Raw genomic sequence first — 21,051 nt, 5'->3', positions numbered from 1 at the left:
TTTTTTTTCTTCTGTTTTTACCTCAGTGTCGCTGTGCTCTACTTAAAAACTTTTCTTCGCTGAACACTTTTGCTTTTTTTTTTTTCAAACCGGGCGGAAACACCAAAATTTATGTTGCACCCCCAAATGAAACACGTATGTCTTCTCGTTTTGTGCAACTTTATTCTGTTAAACCCACGGCTCGGTAATACAGCGTATTCAGTTTTCAACCAACTTATCGCTTGCTTTCTTTCTACGCATCCCCCCCACGAGTATCGCTTCCCATCAACCTGTTCGTCATTCTTAAAGAGATATTTCAATATTCTCACGTAACTTATTTTTTTTCTTAAACAATGCATTACTGATTATGAAATAAATGTATAATCAACATAAAACAATGTGGTTGGCATTTTTTTTCCCTTATAATATATCCGAGCGCTACACTAACCAAAGTTAATAAAGTGGAAAGAGTCCAGAACAATAGGAAGTGAATGAGGGATAATATTGGAGTCAGCAGGTCACAGACTGAATTCTGTATACAGGGCAGCACATGAAAATGCCTCATGACATATCCTTCAGCGAAACCTGCTGCATTTAGTTAATGACCTACTTGTAGACTTACCTGTGACCCCAAAACATCCCCCTGTGGGGAGACTTCTATCCAATGTGGGGTTAGAGGCACTGGTTTGTCTTTTACACTGCGTTCAATCTGGTGTGTTGGCCAGAAAACCACTTAACTGGACCTCGGTGAGATGGGCAGTTGTCACAACAACATGTTGCAACTGTCCACACACTGGCAGCCATCTTAAAAAAAAGGTTTTTTTTTCAGCACAAGCACGAAAAGTGGATTTGAAAGCGGTAAAATACAGGTAAAATACAAATTATTGGTGAAGCGTTATTAACATATATTACATATAATAGATAAAGCATGTTTTTTAAGATCAATGGACCTTCAGAGAAGGCCTTGAAGGCCCTGACGGTTCACCAATGGTATAGTGTTAATTCACCACATATTACCAATATATTATCTCTGGTTTTTTGCCACATTTCTTCCTCCACTTTTCTCCTTTTTCTACCCTGGGCACCAAAGGACTTCTCCCTTTTTGACATCTTTATGGGGAGATGTCACTCACTCTGTGGTGTCTTTTTCCCCCCAGAGAAACAGTAACAAAGTGCGCAGAGTGCGCGGGGGAGGGCGGGTTGGCGCGCGGGTGATAGGTGTCGTGTGTTGTTATTATAATAATAATTAATTTGACTAATATTATTAAACAATGAAATTATGATTATGTGGACTCTGCTTGTTTTCACATTTATTAATTGTTCATTTGTAAAAAAAAACGTGAGCGCCCCCCTGGACAGACGGCGCCCCTAGCATTTGCCTATATTACCTAATGGAAAGGCCGGCCCTGCACACCGGTCAGTCATAACGACGATTCTTTTGTTTTCTGTTGTCTGTAAACAGGAAATCTCTTTTCAGAGAAAGTTATGCACATCTAATTTATTGTGTTTATTTGTTTGCTTCTTTGTATGTTATAAAACTGAACATTACAAGCTACATTATAGCTATTGTTGCATCATAGTCTAGAACTGTTAGTTGTCTGACGTTCCACACACGAACCAGACTGATTACATTGGTACAAGTGTTTTACTAAAATGATAAAATCAATTAAAAAATGAAATCTAGGACACACATCTTTACTGAACTCAATTAGCCACATTAGAGGTCTAGATCACCATTCATTTTCACATCTTTCTGTGTTGTGCCATTTTAGACTTAGTTTTGACAATGACAATGACAAAACAATGACTTCATGGTGTCATAAAGTGTATGAAGAATAAGGTCTGGATACATTGTTCTTAAACTGGTAAATATTTTACAGAATAAAAAATTCATCTTTCAATTGTAGACACACAAACTATATCATAAATTGCCTGTGTGAAGAATGCCATACATTTCTGTTTGCTTGTTCATGGACTGATTGTGAGGGGAAAGTTCAGACTGATTCAGGCCTCTAGTTGGTTCCAAACTGAAAAAGAGCAGAGTAAAGATGTCAAGATCACAACATCACAACATCAGGCATACTAAACCAGAGCAGGCAGAGATGCACAATACCACAGTCCAGAATCACCAACAGTCCAGAATCACTAACAGTCCAGAATCACTAACAGGAGCTACAGCCAAGTTCAGAAGCCACAAAAGAATGTTGTTTTATAGGTTAATTGATATGAAAGTAAAACTACTTTGCAGTGTTTTATCACTGAAGCTAAATGGATCTGACATTAATCTGTCGTTAGTTGTCACTAAATGAATTAAACAATATGTTTTTATAATACAAAAAACATTGAATAAAAATACATAAACAGAACTCCATAAACCATCTATGCATGAAATCATGTGTGCTGTAAATGTGTTTTGAGTTTTGCACAAGTACACAGGCTTCAGGTATGCAGGACTGTATTAGCATTAAAAAACAATGCTGAAAAAGCATCTTGGTTTCACTGGACTACAATTTTTGTGTTCGTAATGATAACATGGTAACTTGAGGTCAAATGTGCTTTGTGATAGAATTAGTGTTTTATACAAAAAGAGTTTAACTGACCGACAGTTTGTGTGTGTCTGGTAAATATCGCCTGATGTTTTGTCAAAAGCTTTCCTTTCTGGCTTTATTTCCCCTGTTCACCTGTGCAGCATTAACGGTGGGACATGTTGGAAAGGAAAGTTGAATTGTCAGCCTTTGCTCCTGGAACTCTATACTGCCCTCTGGTGGCTGTAAGTTAGCGATTAAACAACTGTAGTACGGTCAGTCTTCGTCCTCCTCAGACCGTGGAAGATTTGCTGTTTATTGTAATTCTATGCTGCCCTCTGCTGGCTGGTTATAATTTAGTCTTTTATACTAATACTGCATAACATTTGTTGGTAATGTGGCTATGAAAAGTCAGGAGACCGTGTTGATAATTAGATTGTTGTTTATTTTGTGCATATCCAGACATTCTTGTCTTTCTGAAAAAGGACACTAATCTAACATCAGAGAGCAAATCCAACAATAATAGAGAGTGAAATAGAGATGGGAGCAGAGAGATGGAGAGATGAGGAGAGACAGTATGAGGGGAGATGGAGATATGAGGAGAGACAGGATGGGAAAAAATGTGAAATAGAATGTGAAATAGAGTCAGAATTCCTTAAGTCAGCTGATGCTGAGTATAGTGGTGAGTGGTGACCAGACAGGTGAGTGGAGGCAGGTGATCTCAGTGATCAGTGTGATCAGTGAGAGAAAGGTGATATTAAGTGATATTAGGTGAATTGAAAGTGAGGATTAAAATGTTGTAGATGATGTGTTGTCTAACCAGGAGCCAGTGCAGCTGATGTAAAACAGGTGTGATATGAAGAAGGACTTCTTGTAATGATACGTGCAGCTGAGTTCTGAACCATTTGAAGTTTGTGTCGTGATTTAAGAGGATGACCAATAATTAGAATTACAATAATCCAAGCGGGAAGTGACAAGACTGAACCAGAAGAGCAGTAGTGTGAGAGGAAAGAGCAGGGCGCAGACGTTTCTGAGGTGAAAATAAACAGATGGAGTGATATCATTGATGTGTAATTGAAATGAGAGAGTACTATCCAGGATGGCACCCAAACTCTTCACCTGAACTGAAGGAGAAACAGAGCAGTTATCAACAGTGAGAGAAAATCTATTTGCTTTGGAGAGATTGAATTTGGTGCCAACAAGTAAAACCTCTGTTTTTTTAATGGTGTGTGAGTTATCTCAATGGAGGACAGTCTTCTCAAATCCAGAAGAATAAGAATAGAAAGAAGGCCAGAATCGGCTGCAGAGAGATCATTAGTGACGGATACCAGATTGAAATTTTTCATGAAGATCATTGTGTGAAACATGAGAATGAAGCTGAGCTGATACATCTAGTTGGTGTATATGTAGTTGGAGTATATCTAGTTGGTATATGTCTAGTTGGTGTATATCTAGTTGGTATACAGTTGGTGTATATCTAGTTGGAGTATATCTAGTTGGTATACATCTAGTTGGTTTATATATAGTTGGAGTATATCTAGTTGGTGTATATTTAGTTGGTGTAGATCTAGTTGGAGTATATCTAGTTGGTATACATTTAGTTGGTGTATATCTAGTTGGTATACGTCTAGTTGGTGTACATCTAGTTGCTGTATATCTAGTTGGTGTATATCTAGTTGGTGTATATTTAGTTGGTGTAGATCTAGTTGGAGTATATCTAGTTGGTATACGTCTAGTTGGTGTACATCTAGTTGCTGTATATCTAGTTGGTGTATGTCTAGTTGGTATCTCTCAGCCTCACACACCAGCTCAGGCTCATTTTCAATCTGAGAGGTACATTTCATGTTCCAAGAGCCAGTTTCAAATGACAAAAGTTGGCTTTTTTTAGTTATGTTTTGTGTTGACCTCCAGAATGTAACGCAGTCATGGGTGAAGGCAGGATGCTGAGGTGAGTAGTTCAAACATAACAGTTTGTTTTATTCCAATGAAGACCATACAACATAAACCATCGGGAACAAGTCAGGACAACAACTTACAAAGAACACTCACACACGCTTAAGTACACTGACATTAACAAGACACGTAAAAAAAGGAAGGAATCCACACACACACACACACACACACACACACACACACACACACATTCAGACATGTGCGCGTAACTAAACAGTCAGATGAGCCCACTAAACTGCAGTTTAGTCGGGTGCCAGGACACGTGAGAACAGTGTAATTTAGTCAGGTGCCAGCACACGTGAGAACAGTGTAATTTAGTCAGGTGCCAGCACGCGTGAGAACAGTGTAATTTAGTCAGGTACCAGCACGCGTGAGAACAGTGTAATTTAGTCAGGTACCAGCACACGTGAGAACAGTGTAATTTAGTCAGGTACCAGCACGCGTGAGAACAGTGTAATTTAGTCAGGTACCAGCACACGTGAGAACAGTGTAATTTAGTCAGGTACCAGCACGTGGGAATACTGCAGTTTAGTCAGGTAACAGCAAAAACATTATATTGACACCCAGACGGCCCCACCCACCGCCGTCAATCATAATACAAACAACTACTCAAAAATTCTTGGCTGTCTCTGCGATGGCTGGACTTTTTGAAAATTAAAAAAGTTACGAGCTGAGTTAAAGTACATGCAGCAAATTGAAAATATGTGCAAAAGATGAACCTACCTTGGCAATCGATGTGATGTGGACAAACGAACAATGCTGTCTCAGTTCTTAGAGGAACTACAATAGTAGTGTTATTTATAATAACACAGCAGCGTCTCCTCCTCTAAAATCCTCCCCGTTTAGAACAGCTGGCAATAAGCAGCCAACTGCAGACACCCCCTAAATCTTATGCCCATCTTTGGTGTGTTAGCAGTGACTGGTCTGTTCTATATTACAATCACAACTTTGTTAAAATATTTTTTATTACAACATTTTATTCAAGAACACCCGTAAAGTTAAATAAATAAATAGACAAAAAAAGTCTGCCTTTACACTCTCGCTGCTTCAGGAGAACAGAAGTGGGATTGGAGAGTTATCCTTGTGTCACGTTAAGGTCCCCGACCCCTCCCTTTGGGCGAGTGTTTACGTCGTCTGCGTCTGTGTATCTCCGTGGGTGCAGTTACGCCTTGTGTTAATTCGTCTCACCTGTGGCTCATCTTGTCATCACGTGGGGTTGATGTGGTTTGTCTATTTAATGTGCGTTCGCGCAGTGTCCTGTGCTCGTCGTTGTTGGAGTCTATATGTGTATCTGTTTGAGTGTTGTAGTTAAACGTGCGCATCTGCGTTGTGTGTCAAGAATAAACGTGCGTCTGTGCCAGCCGAAGTGGATTCATGCCTCATCCTTCCAGCCGCACTCACCGTCACACCTTGTTGTACAGGTACTAGCTCTTAACTATCTAATACTTGTATGATCATTTGTGTAGGGTTTGAATTGTTCATTATGCCAAAAAAAAAACCTTCTCAGGTTTCCTCTTTCACTGTGAAGGATAAGTGGTGATGTTCCATCCATGACCTCCCTGACTGAAGCAGCAGAGTGGGACAAAGCTGCCTACAGGGGTGAAAGTGAAAGTGAAACACAGCCTTTCATTCCCATGAGAACTTTCTGGAAAACAGTGACCCCAGAATGACCCCAGTCCCTATAAATAGATCCACTTCCAGCAGCCAGAGAAGAAATGCTGTGTGTTCCAGGAAAACATAACTGAAAGAAACTGTGACTGACGAGCAGGACAGATGTATGTTTAATCTGAGATTCACCTTGGAATCAAGAGACATTTAACAGAGACTGGTATAAGTGTAGGGTTGGGACACTGTTAGATGTACTCTGTAGGGTTTAAGGTTTTTAACAATGTGACTTTATATGTGAAGATAATATCCAAACTTTACTCTTTCTCGCAGGTGTTATTAGAATTCTTCAGAAAGAAAATTTGAAAGTGTGAAATGATTCAAATAAAGCTGAAGAAGACAACAGGAGAAGCAGAGACCTTCATCTTTACTAAACCAATGTGAGGTTCTTATTAACATCTTTAAATGAGAGAGGACAGCTGTGTACTCCACACCAGTTTATTCATTAAGTTAAGCTAGAGTGTAAGACACATATGAATCTGTTCTTTTCTTTAACTAGGACATTTATTTGTCTGTGGGAGCAGAAACAGGAGCTGTTTACACAAATGGTGCCAGAGACGGTCAGATCAAAAGTGTCTTTATTGTCTTTATTATCATGTTATTAAGGTAGGTGTGTATACTACATGACTGGTAGAGGACTGCATAGAGGACCTGTTATGCTGTTAACACAGTTCAACAATGCAATGAAAAGTATTGGATGAGAATATCCATTCAACTAGCCAGAGACACTAACAGCAAATAAGTTTAAATAAAAACAAAAACAAATAAATTTTAGACAAGAAAACAAGAAAAGTACAAGAAAAAATACAAGGGGATATGGAAACAGTATATTAAGAATATAACAGTATAACAGTGCAGTAGAAGTAGATGTGGCTTAGACTCAAAAGTTTCTGTGCTGGATCAGTGTGATTCACACACACACACACACACCAGTTATTGTATATGTCCTAGATGGTGGGGAGACTGCTACTGGTGATGTCACACTGCTACGAGGTATGTCACACTGTTACTGGTAATGTCACAATGCTACTGGTGACATCACACTGCTACGATGTATGTCACACTGTTACTGGTGATGTCACACTGCTACCAGTGATGTCACAATGCTACCAGTGGTGTCACACTGCTACTGGTGATTTCACACTGCTACTGGTAATGTCACAATGCTACTGGTAATGTCACACTGCTACCAGGTATGTCACACTGCTACTGGTGATGTCACACTGCTAACAGTGATGTCATACTGCTACCAGCGATGTCATACTGCTACCAGTGATGTCACACTGCTACCAGTGATGTCACACTGATACAGGTGGTCACATTGCTACCTGTGATGTCCTCTGCCATTAGTATCACCCTCTCTAGTGATTTCCAGCTCTGACTGGTGCAGTTCCCATACCACACTGTGATGCATCCTGTCAGCAGTTTCTCAAAGATCCCCCTGTAGACGTTTAACAGGATGCTGCTGTTCACACCAAACATCCTCAATCGTCTCAGGATGTAAAAGATTTGTTGAGCTTTCTTTATCACAGTATGACCAGGACAGATCCTTAGTGATGTGAACGCCTAGCAACTTAAAACTGCTGACCTGCTACACCTCTGTACTGTTTATGTAGACAGGGTGGTGCTGACCTCCTCGCTGTCTCCTAAAGTCCACTATATCCTCCTTAATTTTACTGACGCTCACAGAGAGGATATTTTCCTGACACCAGCTGGTCAGTGATTTTACCTCATTTCTGTAGGCACTCATCATAGTCCATGATGACGCCCAAAATGGTGGTGTTGATGTAGCCCACATCAAGTTAACCATAAAGCACACTCCTCCTCTGCAGGACTTGCCTGAGACATCGGTTCTGTCGAGCCGGTAGGTAAATTCTCCGGTGTTACGGGGCCGTCAGGGATAGACAGCTCCAGCCACAATTCCGTAAAGGAACAAAAGTTTCTCGTATGCCGTTCATAACAGATCTGTCCCCGCAGGTCATCTAGTTAATTCCTCAATGACTGAACATTAGCAAGCCGGATTGAGGAAAGAGTAGGTTTGTAGCATCTGTCGGGTCCTGCACAGCACACTGGCTCGCTATCCCCGCCCGAGTGAATAAAGGACCCAGGGAAGAATGTCTGCCACGAAGTCCGTAAAAAACGCTTTAATAATTTCACTGGGAATGTGAGGTACAGAGAGCTTCCAGTCTCCTCCTCCTCTCCCTCATGGTACTGATGAGTTGTGGTAGGCCCTTAATACGCAGGAGCTCATTCCCTGTGATTTTTTCTGCTGCCTTCATCACTTCTTCCATCATCTTCATCACAGGTTCCTGGTGGATGAATCTGCGAGTTTGACACTCAACTACTCTGGTCTTCCCACTCAGGTCACTCAGGAGTTGGACGACACTTCTCACTTTCTTCTGAAACTCAGCTACACACTGTCTCTGCTCCTTCACCTGCTGGATTTCTTTATGGATCTCCTCCATCTCATGCAGCTTCTGTCCGATTTTGAACTCTAACTGGACAATCGTGAGCATGTAGTCACACACTTTACTTTGGTACGTTTCCACTTCAGACTCAGACTCTCTCACCTCCTCTTCTGCCTCTCTGATATCTGATAACGCTTGAGACATTTCTACTGCACCAGCAGTCAACATGGCGGCCCCTGTAAATAGAGGAGGTGAATTAATTATTTTAACCAAATGCACACATATAAAGTGTATGTGACGGTGGCGGAGCGGCGAAGGATGAGACACGGAATCCTTCCTTGGCGACAAACATCACTTTTATGAAACAGATATAGCGCCGTTTAGTGCACAGAAAACGTATACACAAGCCCACAACGTGCAGACTTAGACAAAGACGAGCACAGGACACTGCGAGCGCACATTAAATAGACAAACCACACAAGTCCCGCGTGATGACGAGATGAGCCACAGGTGAGACGGATTATCACAAGACACAACCACCATCACGGAGATCCACAGACGTAGACGAGTAGACGTAAACAACGTAAACACACGCCCAAAAGGGAGGGGCCGGGGTCCTCGCCGTGACAGTGTAATCTTGTAAAAACAAAATCTCATCTTCATGTTGTATAATTTAATTAGTAATAATTGTAATTCTTACCAGCAATCCATCCAACAATTGGTATAACAAAAAATCTCGCTCCAACTCCTGTGACTATGTCAGCATCACGTGTCCTCTTCTCATGATTGCGTTGAATTTCTTGAGCTGAGCCCAGATTGTGTCTGGCCTGCTCTAAAGCAACATAACTGTCATTCATTAACTTTTCATTAGACATCTGCTGTGTTAGCAAGTTACTTAAGGTAGATTCTGTATCTCTTATTTGCTGTTCACGTTTTCCTTCAACTTCTGTAAGTTTCTCAAGGTGTTCATCCAGACCCTTCAGTCCTGTACTGGCTGCCTGTTCTGACTCCTCCAGACTCTGGTGGGTCTCCACTATCTGCTGTCTGATGGAGGTGTAGTTGGAGCACTGTCCACTAATGGGATCTACATCTGCATCTATGAGGGACTCGTAGACTCTGGTCATGGAGATGATGCCGTTCTTCAGAGGAATGATAACGGCCCTGGTTGAGTTCTTCAGCAAAACCCTGCAGAGAAGCAGACATCTTTAGATGTCTTAATAGGTCATATATCCACTTTATTACTTCTGTGTAAAACCCAATCAGGTTCTTAAGTAGCCTGCTTACCGAGATGAAAAGATGTGGATCATATTGACCTGATAGAAGAACAAATGTTGTGACTTATTCAACAGGGATTGTTGATTATTTCTAATTCTTTCATTAGTATGTTTTTATTCTGTAACTGCAGACCACTCGCAAACTTTAAAAGATAGAAACGATAAACAGCGTACTTTACATGGAAACATCCTAAGACCATTGAATAGTCTATAGCCGTCTTCTCAAGTTTTTAAGTTCGAATAAAATACCAGAACGTAAAGGTTTCTCCAATGTAGACTACTACAAATGTTTCAAAATTAAACAATGTTGAACAAGATTTTATGCAAGGCTCACTGATACACAGCATGCAGTACGAAATGATTTAAAGCATTAATTTATGTCGAAAAGTTAATACAACAGTTTTTCAACTCACTTGGTTGATTCGCACTCTTCTGTGCTGCCAAATAAGTTGTGCTTACATGAGACTGACTTTAAGTACTTTTTGTAGTTGGTGGGGCAGACGGACGGGCACTTTCAGTTTCACTTTCATTTCAACACTTTCTGGTGTCAGCGGTGCCGAGACATCTAAGGGTTCGTTGCAGGGGCGGACTGGCATACATTGCTACCGGGGATTTCCGTAGTCACGCTGCTGTCTAACGGTGTTATTACCTCCCCCGCTCCAGTCAGACAAACCTGCTCAGCGCGGCCGCGGACTGAGCCTGTAAACACATGAACGAGTTGGACCGGGCCAGGATGTATTGGCCTAACCCATCAGTTTTCTTAACTCAATAGCACAATTCTACTTTACTCTCTATTAACATAGTGAATATTATGATCTGCAACACTACTGTCTGCTAGACTTACGAGGAGGTAGCGGCCGCAGAGATGTCCACACCGTGCCGTCTTTTCATGTGTGTCGCCAGGTTCGTTGTGCTACTAACGTATTTGATAGGCCCACGGCATTGTTTGCAGATTGTGTGCGTCTTGTCAAGTTGACCACCTCGCTTAAAAAACCCGAAATATTGCCACACGTTTGATTTGTGTGTCTTTTTTGGTGCATTAAATATCTTTGTCGTTGCTAATGCTCTCGTTTCCCTCCATCTTTGTTGTGTACGTCTGCGTGTTTGCGTTAGTACCTGAGGACACGATGGTGCATTTATGTTGCCTCGAGAAAAAAAAAAGAAATCAATAAAAATAAAAAATATGTTGCCTCTGAAAATGTTATAATAAGGAATAGATACTGGAAAACAAAACACCCTATTTAATCATGGTATTTGCCGATGCAAAAAGGCTAGAGGCGATGCATCGTGAATTCGCCCGCAAATTAAATCCGATGCACGTTGAATCTACCGGTGCAGTCGAATCGCAGACATGTGTACCGATTCACCGATGTGAATCGGTGAATCTCCACATCCCTATTGTCCATACTAATGCCACATTAATAATATCCAGTGTTGTGTCAGTTCACAGCTTTTCTGAACTAGTTCAAGTTTAGTTCATACATGTTCAAAGTGAACAGTTCACGTTCAAAGTTCACAATTTTAATTCTGAACTAGTTCAGTTCATTTTACTTTTTTCGTGAGATATTCAAATTATTTTTTAATTGCAGTGCTTTCTCTTACTCGTCATTGGTTCAATTAACGCGTTCACACACAACATTAATTATATCTCCCTGTTTGTATCCCACGAGTGACAAGTCAAGAGAGAGACGCCAGTTACACACTGACACTGCTGAGGGTCTAACTCATCATGTGATCCCTCCGCGACACGGTTCACACTACTGAAACGTGAAAAAATAGGTCCGCATTACCGTAAAGATGGAGCAGTCTAAGCCAGGGTCTAAACAAACTACGAAACGTAAAGGTGGCGCTGAAAAGCTGAGAGAGAAGAAAACAAAAGCTGTAGAGGTTACTCACTGAGTGAACAATGTAGGTTTCAGTAGCTTTCCAGTTGTTTTTCCCCTGTATTTTGTCAAGGTCAAGTTGTTAAGTTTGTTAATTATTTTGCTATGCCACTATGTGGCTTTGCAATCATATTATTGCTGGAAGTAATATTCCAATCATGTATTTGTAGCGATTTTTTCATTGTTATTTGCACGTCCCCACTGCTGTTGCCACACACCGGATCACCGCAGAACGATAAACCTGATTCTCCACTTTTGTAGACAGGAAATACGGATCAGACATTTTCTCTTTTAGATTATCCTGCAAATTTAGATTATCCTGCAAATTTCCCCACTGCGGGATCAATAAAGGACTATCTTATCCACATTTCAGAGGCAGGTAGATGCGCCAATACACGTATGTACAAGTTTGTATTGTTAAGTAGCCTATTAAGTAAAAAATTTAATGTTTAAAAACATTTTTATATCTGTTATCAAAAATACATGCTACATAAAAATCATTCACAGAATTTCCCTTTATGGGAAAGAGATTATTTTGTAAGCCAATTTCAATTTTCGGCTTACGAAAATTATTTTAAAGATTTTATGTATATAAATGTACATACATATGTGTAGTTACTGTAGTTACACGGAGATACACAGACGCAGACGCAGACAACGTAAACACACGCCCAAAGGGAGGGGCCGGAGACCTCAACGTGACAGACTCCCCCACCAAGGGCACTACCCGTCCTGGGGTGCCAACAGGACCCAGTACCCCGAAGCCACAATGATGGGCGGGTCCGACGCGCTCAGTCCTGCGTCTGGGAGATAACCGCCCTCGGTGGAGAGTCCACCACGAACAGCCTAGAACACCTTCCCTGGGAAGACGGGGGAAAACACATTAGACACACATAACAGGACGTTTACGAACACACAAACAGGTACTTTAACACACAGCGGCACAAAAGGGAAAAGGGGGTTAGGCAGACATACGGGAAGACACACAAACACTGGAACAGAGAAACACGAAACAGGTGCCAAGCTACGCGCCAGGAGGAGAGCGGCCAGGGGAGAGGAACCAAGAGCTGCTGGTGTAGCGGTCCTCCTCCTGCCCTCGCTGCAAACCCTCCATCAGGTGCAGCGCCGGGTGCAGTACGGCTGGCGGACGCGCCTGGTGCAGCGCGACTGGTCTCCCCCCTCGGTGGGCCGTATGGAAGTCACCCTTCGCCTCGCGATCGCCCTCCGGACCCAGCAGTGGGTCACATGCCCCTCTTTGGTCGGGTTTGCGAACGCACATTAAATAGACAGACCACATAAACCCCACGAGATGACGAGACGAGCCACAGGTGAGACGGATAATCACACAACGTAACTGCACCCACCGAGATACACAGACGCAGACAACATGAACACACGCCCAAAGGGAGGGGCCGGGGACCTCAACGTGACAACATAAACATAAACGGGGTACGTTAAGCGGTGTATGTTTTGTCTGGCTGGTGAGGAATATTGGTAAAGGATCCATTGGTGAATTAATTATAGAGGCGGAGCGTGAACTGACAAAGAGCCCAGCTGGAATTGTAGGTCCAGTCACTCTATTCTCAATCATATAAAGTGACTTTTCTTATGTGCCAGTAGAACTATCGAGCTAAGGATAAATAAACACAGTAACTACAGAAAACGCGAAAACGTCTTATTGAATAGACGACAGCCCTCCGGTGTTTTCTGTAACACGCTGGAAACACTATGTTAAATAAAATGATTGACTTTGGAATGGACACAAATGATGTCTTGTTGGGCATAAAACGGGGGAGAAGTTCGGTAACTATTAAAAGCACAGACACGGTTCCCTCGGTCAAATGTCACCAACAGCTTACGGCAGAACTACCAAAAGAACTGAAGGTATGTGAACAACAAAAAAACAAACGTTAAGATAGAATTGAGACCGGAAGTTTAAGAATTGCCTTTAAAAGGCAGCACCTGCTCTCCTTAGAAATGCCAAAACAGATGAAACAAATGTAAGAAAGCGAGGCCATTTATGGTAGTACACATCTTAGTTTAAAATATTTTGCAGAGATTAAATACAAATTAATATCATTTATTATAGAACATTTTAATGATAACATAAGTTTCATGTTAAATGTACAAAAATATATCATAAAATACAGAAACCTTGTGGTGTATAAAAGCAGGAGACTACCAGGAAGATATGTCCTCAGATGAAGCCACTGGGTCATAACTAAATAATTCCCCATGTACAAATGTAAAGCGAATGGAATTACAGAAATTGGTTATATTTTACTTAAATGCAATTAAAATTTGAAAAGTATTAGGTATAGTCTTTAAGGCTCCTGTTTTGGCTCTTTGTTGCTTGCAACTTTTTTGGTGCGAAAAATACATTACATTGTACTGATTTACCTACATAAGTAATGGATAACTTGGAAATATCCAGAATCTATCAGTATAGGAGCTGAAGTGGCTCTCTCGTGCCTGTTTGATGGTGATGGCTGGTCTCCACACTTTCTCCTCCTTCAGTATGGACAGACACACTGTGCCAGATGGGTACACATTCGGGTGAAAAATCAGAGGTTCAAACTTACCTGTGTAAGTCAACCAGTGAATTTTCAACCTTAGTATGAACAAGACGCCAAGTGAATGTTGTGTGAACTAAATGTCATGTCCCAGTCACCACTGTCTCAGTTACCATGGTCACAGTCACCACGGTTCCAGTCACCACTGTCTCAGTTACCATGGTCACAGTCACCACAGTTCCAGTCATTACAGTCCCTCAGTCTCCACTGTCCCAGTTACCACAGACACAATCATCAGTCCCTCATTCACTACTGTCCCTCAGTCACTACTGTCTCTCAGCCTCTACTGTCCCTCAATGACCACTGTCCATGTCATCACAGTCCATGTCTTCCTCTACGGGTCATCAGACCTCTACAACTAATTCAGAATGCTGCAGCACGACTGGTCTTCAATCTACCCAAGTTCTCACATGTGACTCCTCTACTATGCTCTCTTCACTGGCTTCCAGTAGTGGCACGCATCAGATATAAAACCTTGATGCTTGCTTACAAAGCCAAAAATGGACTGGCCCCTCCTACATGATGTCCATAGTCAAAAGCCGATCTGTACAGCGAACACTTAGAACCTCAAGCTTGGCTCGACTTGAACCTCCATGCTTAAAGTCTCAAGGAAGACAAAGCTCCAGACTATTCTCCGTCCTGGCTCCAAGATGGTGGAACGATCTTCCATTAGCTGCTAGGACTGCAGAGTCTATTGCTATCTTCAAGCGTAGACTGAAGACTCACCTGTTTGTTGAGTTCTTACCAGAGCAATAACTCAGCTGATACCACTTGCCGTGTTCTTAAATTGTATGTCTGTCTATGGTTATTTGTGCTTCTTGGCAAATGCCTAACTTGCAAAACACTAGGTAATGATATTGACTCCTGTAGTTTAGTAGTAGTCTGACTCAATGGTATCTTGAATTCTGGCCTATCTATACTATTTCCTAGGATGTATTCTGTGATCAGAAGCAAAGCACTTTGTAAGTCGCTCTGGATAAGAGCATCTGCTAAATGCCGTAAATGTAAATGTAAATCAAAGTCTCTCAGTCACCACTGTCCCTCAGTCAACATGGTCCTACAGAGAGACAAGCTAATCAGTGTGACGTTTTACGTGTCCTTCATTATAATATAGGAATATTGATTATAATGTGGGAATGTTGGTTATAATGTATGAATGCTGGTTATGATGTATGAATGCTGGTTATGATGTATGAATGCTGGTTATGATGTATGAATGTTGGTTATAATGTATGAATGCTGGTTATGATGTATGAATGCTGACTGCAGAACATTCCTGCTCAACCCTTTCTTCCCTGAATGGCTCCCAGTTCATTAGATTCATTTCCATCAGGATTAATAAAGTGAAATAGTTAACCTATTTATTCATTCATTTATTCATGGTACCATCTGGGTTCTTGGTTGGTACAGCAACAAAGCCCTACAGATAAATATGGTGATTATACTAATTTACCTGGAAAGACAAAGTAGTCATGCAAGGTATGTTAATGAAAGTTAATGAAAATTAACTGTGTGTGTCAGAGTGATGGGGTTCTCTCCCCGACAGCCTACTAAAAGCAATGCCAGACATGACTCATTGGCACCTCCCTGTGGGCATATAAATAACTGCATGCATCATCAAAGACGAACTGCTTTATTTGAATTAAAAATCTACGACAACTATTCATTTTGCAGCATTAATTAGTAGTTTGTAAGTGCTTGGATACAATATTTCAACAGTCTTAGTTAAAGAAGCGATAGGTGAACTGCCAATGCAGTTAATGAGCTGGCTTACAGGAACAAGCGCACTGTATTCTTCTCCACAGCAGCTGGACTATAAAATAGTTTACAACACACAGTTGTGATCAATACGGAGGGCTCGTCTGATTGAACACATAACCAGTAAATTAAAAGGTGCAATTACCACGCGCACATAAAATATCTGTACGAACATCTGACAAATTTATCTAGAGAGCTTATAATATATCAAGGTAGCCATCTGACATGTTCACCTTTTACCAACTCCGAAACGAAGGCAACAGTAAAATGTATAGGCCGTCAGTTTCCGAAAAAAAAGAAGCATGTGTATAATCGCTCTTACAATTTTATTATTTTTTTTTTTGTACAAGTGACAGAAACAGGGGTGATAGTGGGAAAAATTCCTGAGCCTGACATTTTTTTGAGCGGGGGGGGGGGGGGGGGGGGGGGGGTGTTGTGGAAGTGTACCATATTTTTAATATTTAATAATTAATCTTTAAATTAATTAATAATAAATAAGTCAGGTACTCATTATGGTGAAATTAAAAAAAACAAATTTCTATTAATATTCTGAGAAAATGCTGTAACCTAAAAATTCTGTTAACACAATTAGACACAATATGTTAAAAACAGGCATGATTAATTATTTATTCATTACTGTTAGTAAATCAAAGGATACCAGACAACTCAAAGAATTATGCAAATAAAGTTTAAAATAATTACAAGTATTATGATTATAGTTAGTTTTAATATATAAAATATTTAATAAATATTTTGTGTTGGATTATTAAGACATACATTTTGTGCTTTTGTTCATGTATTACACCTACGCCGTAAGGCGGCCATGATGAACCAGATCGTCTGACCACCTGTACCGGCTCAAAAAAAACACTTTCTTATAATTAAACTTCATCAGAATAAAGATAAAATACTGAATTTATCTTGTATCTACCTCTGAAGTTCTTCCGATGTCTGAAATACAGGCAGTCCCCGGGTTACGACGTCGATCCGTCGTAAATCGATTTTCGGTGTAAATCGGAACATACGTACATTCTGTACGTAAATAACGTACTATACGCAGTTATCCTATCCTAAAGCTAGCCTTTTGGCAAATACCTTTATCCGTAGCTTCATTTAACTAAGGCTAAAGGCCTATCCTGATGCCGCGCACACCAAACACCGAATTCCGTTTACGACGCAGAACCACTTGGGTCCAAACGAGGCTTTATATGGTAAATGGGAGATGTGTAGTAACCACGGAAAATCGTAACTCGTGGACCACCTGTATGATGATTATGTCGATTGAATCGGAGCAATAATGTCTTCGGCACGACCAAACAAGTTGAAAACATAAACTGACCAAAACAAACTGGACTTTAGGCAGGAGGGAGGTAGCTTTTTTACGTAATGTCCGAAAATCAGAACGCGGGATGACCCGCAAGTCAATCAAATGACACCGCCGTCATTCATCCAGCGCTGATGAGCGCCAGTGAGAGGATCATATTTCATCCTCAAAACAGATAGCACGCGCGCGCATGTGGTTTATTATTATGATTTGACGGATTTCCCCCCCAAAAATTAAAATGACGGAAATCATGGTGACGGAGAACTTTAACTCATGCACTAAGCAAACCTTTTTTTTCTCGCGTATATGTCGGTACGCCGGAATTCCGGCGTGGCGCCTGAAAACTATCAGGCCTGCAGAAAGGTTACAGTATAATTGGATGATTTTAACAGTTTAATATTAGAGACTGTGAATGTCACAAGGGCAAAATAATATACTCAGCTGTATCTTCAGGTATACAATCAATGCACAAAAGATTCAAAAGAGTCCTTTTGCAAAAAAGAAAAGTCTATAATTAGGGTCGTAATACCCAATAGCCTATGAAGACTACATTACAGTAAGTGCGTTAGTAAGTGAATTAGCCAGACAGAGCTGTCATGTGGTTAACTGTCATGTTACCTAACTTCACGCAGTTCCTAACCACTTGGTTTAAACGGACCCCTTCACACCTGTTTGCCTTTACCCTCTGAGATGACGTGTTCAGGGGCAGCTTTGGCAAACCACTCAGTCCACGACCCATCGTAAAGGCACACGTCTTTGCGCCCACACAGGTACGCGCCCAGGGCGATGTGGCAGGCTGTCACACCTGAGCTACAGGTGACCCAGATGGGCTTCTGCAGGTCGACTCCCACCTGATGGAAAAACTCTGTCAGTTCCTCGACAGGCCGTTCGAATCCAGACGAGTCCATGAAGGAGGGGAACGGCATGTTAACGGAGCCGGGGATATGGCCAGGTTCTGTGTCTGAACAGGAGAAGCAGGCATTTTGATTTTTTTGGGCAGGAACTAACTCTTCATATGTCTTTGTGCACATTTAGTCATAAATTACTCTCAGACCTGTGCACAAGTGATCAGTCAGGAAGATTCAGTACTACCAGTGCTCTTCATGCAGTAATTCAGTACTACCACTGCTCTTCATGCAGTAATTCAGTACTACCACTGTTCTTCATGCAGTAATTCAGTACTACCACTGCTCTTCATGCAGTAAGCAGTGTTGATCAAAGTTGTGAAACTGCCCCTAGGTTACACTGCACACGTTAAGGAGACTTTAGTGGAGGTCAGCAAATCAAATTTGGTTCCTGGTGTCCCCGTGCACTACACAAATTTAGGTTTTGCTTGGTCCCAACACCCATAACTCAATTTATAAGTCTCATGACACTTTTGTGAGGTTCACTGAGTGAACTGAGGCGTGGTTACACGGGGCAACACAAATAAAGCTTAGCCTATTGCTTACACATCTGAGGTTCATGCATCAGATTAACTGAATCCAAAACCAATCTGGCTTTTGTCTTAAATACAATTAGACCTAATTAATCTTTAAGAACATTAGAAACGTTATATGTAGCTTTCTATTTTTGACACAAATGTGTTACCTTCCCGTGGCTCTGGTTCAGTCCCACGAAATTGCCCCTCAACTCTGGCGTCGACGAGCTGAAACTTTTTGCTTGTAATGTTTTCCAGCACGTCTTCGTACGTTTTCACCCAGGAGGCGTTTATCGAAGTTTTGAAGTTGGTGCGCTCGGGTTTGCAGTATTGATCCGTGACCGGGTGACCTTCCCGTTGCCAATTCTTGAATCCACCGTTTAGTACCGACACTGAATTATGGCCAAAAAACCGAAACATCCACCACACCCGAGGCGCGGAGAAGGAGCCGAAGTCGCTGCCATCGTAAACAACGACGTGTGTGTTATTCCCGATCCCTAAATCCCCGACGTAGTCCGCAAACTCACTCGCGTTTGGCAGCATGTGTTCGTACGGAGATGTTTTATTGCTGCATTCGTCGATGTCGAAAAACGAGGCTCCGGGTACGTGGCTCCGTTTGAACTCTTCCGCCGCATCGCGCTGAAGTTTGGGCAGGTACCAGGACGCGTCTACAATTCGTAAACTCGGCCCTACTCTGTTATTTTTGACTGCATCGGCTAACCACTTCGCGTCAACGAGAGCCATTTGACCAGCCATGACATTCAGTTCATCTGGACTAATAAGACATCCCAGTGATGTGTTGAAATAGCTGTGGGTGGCCGCGCTGCGCCCCCTATGGTTGGCCTGTGACACTGCCATAGATGACAGTGCTCGCAGGGTCACAGTGCAGATATGTTTAGTGAAATTTGAAGTTTGGTGTCTGTTCACAGTAAAATTTTGTGTATGTGATTTGTTCATAACGTTGTGTCTATTCGTCAGGTTTATTAGTGTTAGGTGTGTTTTATTGTTGTGGAGGATTGTTTTAGTTTTATCTTTTCTCCATCCGTTTTCCTACATTCTCATCATTTGTATGTGGGTAGGCCTATTCACACATTTATTAATAAATATCTTTTGTTTGTTGGGATTGAAGATGTCATTTCCTGATTCTTCTTCTGCATCAGTGCATGAAGCTGACACAGATTAGTGTTTTGTTGGCCACTTGTGATAAAATGATGACTACCAGGGCCGGCCCTTCCATTAGGCAATATAGGCAAATGCTAGGGGCGTTAGAAAGTTAGAAAAAACCAAAGGTAATATAATATGGTGAATTATCACTATACTGTATGTTGTAAAAGTTCTCTTCAGAAAGGTAGTTACTAGCTAGTGTGACGGTGGCGCCGGAGAGACGGACGAGACACGAGTCCGGTGGTTCACTCACAGTCACTTTTATTCTTGACACGTATATTGCGCAATAGCGCACGAGCAACATAAAGACGTACAGCACACAATGTGCAGACATAGGCTGTGTTCGAAATAGCCTACTACATACTGGATACTGCATACTGCACTCAGTATATACTGGATACTGCATACTGGTCCTCGTAGTAGTATGCAGTACAGTTTCCAGTATGCGACAAAAGCAAAGCATACCACAGGGTCACGTGAACGTAGCGTTGCATGATGGGATGCAGTACACCACGAAGATAGCTCTGTTCGCGTACTGGAATATTTTGCGGAAGTAGTAGGTCATCCGGGGATGTTTCGCGTACTGGAAAATTTTTTTTTATTCGCATACTGCATACTGGATACTGATCTGGGTCCCAAGCAGTACGCCAGTAGTACGTAGTAGGCTATTTCGAACACAGCCATTGACAACGACGAGCACGGGACACCGCACCAGCGCACATTAAGTAGACAAACCACATTAGCCCCACGTGATTCACGAGACTAGCCACAGGTGAGACACATTATCACAAGACACAACCACAACCATGAAGATCCACAGACGCAGACGAAGCACGTGTACAACGTAAACACACGCCCAAAGGGGAGGGGCCGGGGTCCTCACCGTGACAGCTAGCAAGTGATAGCGTCAGTTATCCCCTTCCCTAAATTCATTAAAGAAATTTGAAAAGACCTCATAACACCCCTATTTTCACTAAATAAGCAGGTCTTAATCCTCGTTGATTAGAGACTCCCTACAACAGGGGTGGCCAACCTGTCAGAGACCAAGAGTCACTTTTTTTACTGTGTTACAACAAAGAGCCTGTGATGGAAATTTGATGATTTCCATTTATATCAGGCTTTCTT

General features: G+C 41.7%; 2 protein-coding genes across 8 annotated transcripts; both read right to left on the bottom strand.

Annotated features, from left to right (window-relative positions):
* Positions 1–1,508: 1,508 nt before the first annotated feature.
* Positions 1,509–19,592, bottom strand: LOC143517754 (3-mercaptopyruvate sulfurtransferase-like). 5 transcript variants are annotated; one of them, XM_077010542.1, is made up of 3 exons: positions 18,933–19,591; positions 18,148–18,303; positions 1,509–2,006 (listed from the first exon to the last, which is right to left on the bottom strand). In XM_077010542.1, the coding sequence occupies exons 1-3, from the start codon at positions 19,516–19,518 to the stop codon at positions 1,984–1,986; spliced, it is 765 nt and encodes a 254-aa protein (XP_076866657.1). In that variant the 5' UTR covers positions 19,519–19,591; the 3' UTR covers positions 1,509–1,983. The 5 variants fall into 5 exon arrangements, with proteins under 5 accessions (XP_076866657.1, XP_076866661.1, XP_076866658.1 ...); XM_077010546.1 differs by having other exon boundaries at positions 1,510–2,006; positions 18,194–18,303; positions 18,933–19,590; XM_077010543.1 differs by lacking the exon at positions 1,509–2,006 and adding an exon at positions 12,313–12,547 and having other exon boundaries at positions 18,194–18,303; positions 18,933–19,592.
* LOC143517752 (uncharacterized) lies at positions 6,650–12,032 on the bottom strand. Of its 3 annotated transcripts, XM_077010538.1 has the most exons (5): positions 10,649–10,921; positions 10,218–10,503; positions 9,815–9,843; positions 9,231–9,715; positions 6,652–8,766 (listed from the first exon to the last, which is right to left on the bottom strand). In XM_077010538.1, exons 3-5 carry the CDS (start codon positions 9,835–9,837, stop codon positions 8,276–8,278), a joined length of 999 nt encoding a protein of 332 aa, XP_076866653.1. In that variant the 5' UTR covers positions 9,838–9,843; positions 10,218–10,503; positions 10,649–10,921; the 3' UTR covers positions 6,652–8,275. The 3 variants fall into 3 exon arrangements, with proteins under 3 accessions (XP_076866654.1, XP_076866653.1, XP_076866655.1); XM_077010539.1 differs by lacking the exon at positions 10,649–10,921 and having other exon boundaries at positions 6,650–8,766; positions 9,815–10,267; XM_077010540.1 differs by lacking the exons at positions 9,815–9,843; positions 10,218–10,503; positions 10,649–10,921 and adding an exon at positions 11,701–12,032 and having other exon boundaries at positions 6,653–8,766.
* Positions 19,593–21,051: the final 1,459 nt, after the last annotated feature.

This window comes from Brachyhypopomus gauderio, chromosome 6 (assembly GCF_052324685.1).
Source record: "Brachyhypopomus gauderio isolate BG-103 chromosome 6, BGAUD_0.2, whole genome shotgun sequence".
Lineage (NCBI taxonomy): Eukaryota > Metazoa > Chordata > Actinopteri > Gymnotiformes > Hypopomidae > Brachyhypopomus > Brachyhypopomus gauderio.
The sequence above is the reverse complement of the archived record's forward strand: the minus strand, read 5'-3'. Positions and strand labels throughout refer to the sequence as shown.

Excerpts from the sequence above, each read along its gene's own strand:
- LOC143517754 (XM_077010541.1), bottom strand. The coding sequence starts at position 19,518 with ATGGCTGGTCAAATGGCTCTCGTTGACGCGAAGTGGTTAGCCGATGCA. Across the intron at positions 18,304-18,932 it reads TGAACCAGAGCCACGGGAAG|ACACAGAACCTGGCCATATC; the intron begins GTAACACATTTG and ends TCTCCTGTTCAG.
- LOC143517752 (XM_077010538.1), bottom strand. The coding sequence starts at position 9,837 with ATGATCCACATCTTTTCATCTCG. Across the intron at positions 9,716-9,814 it reads ATCCACATCTTTTCATCTCG|GGTTTTGCTGAAGAACTCAA; the intron begins GTAAGCAGGCTA and ends GCTTCTCTGCAG. Across the intron at positions 8,767-9,230 it reads AATTGTTGGATGGATTGCTG|GGGCCGCCATGTTGACTGCT; the intron begins GTAAGAATTACA and ends CTCTATTTACAG.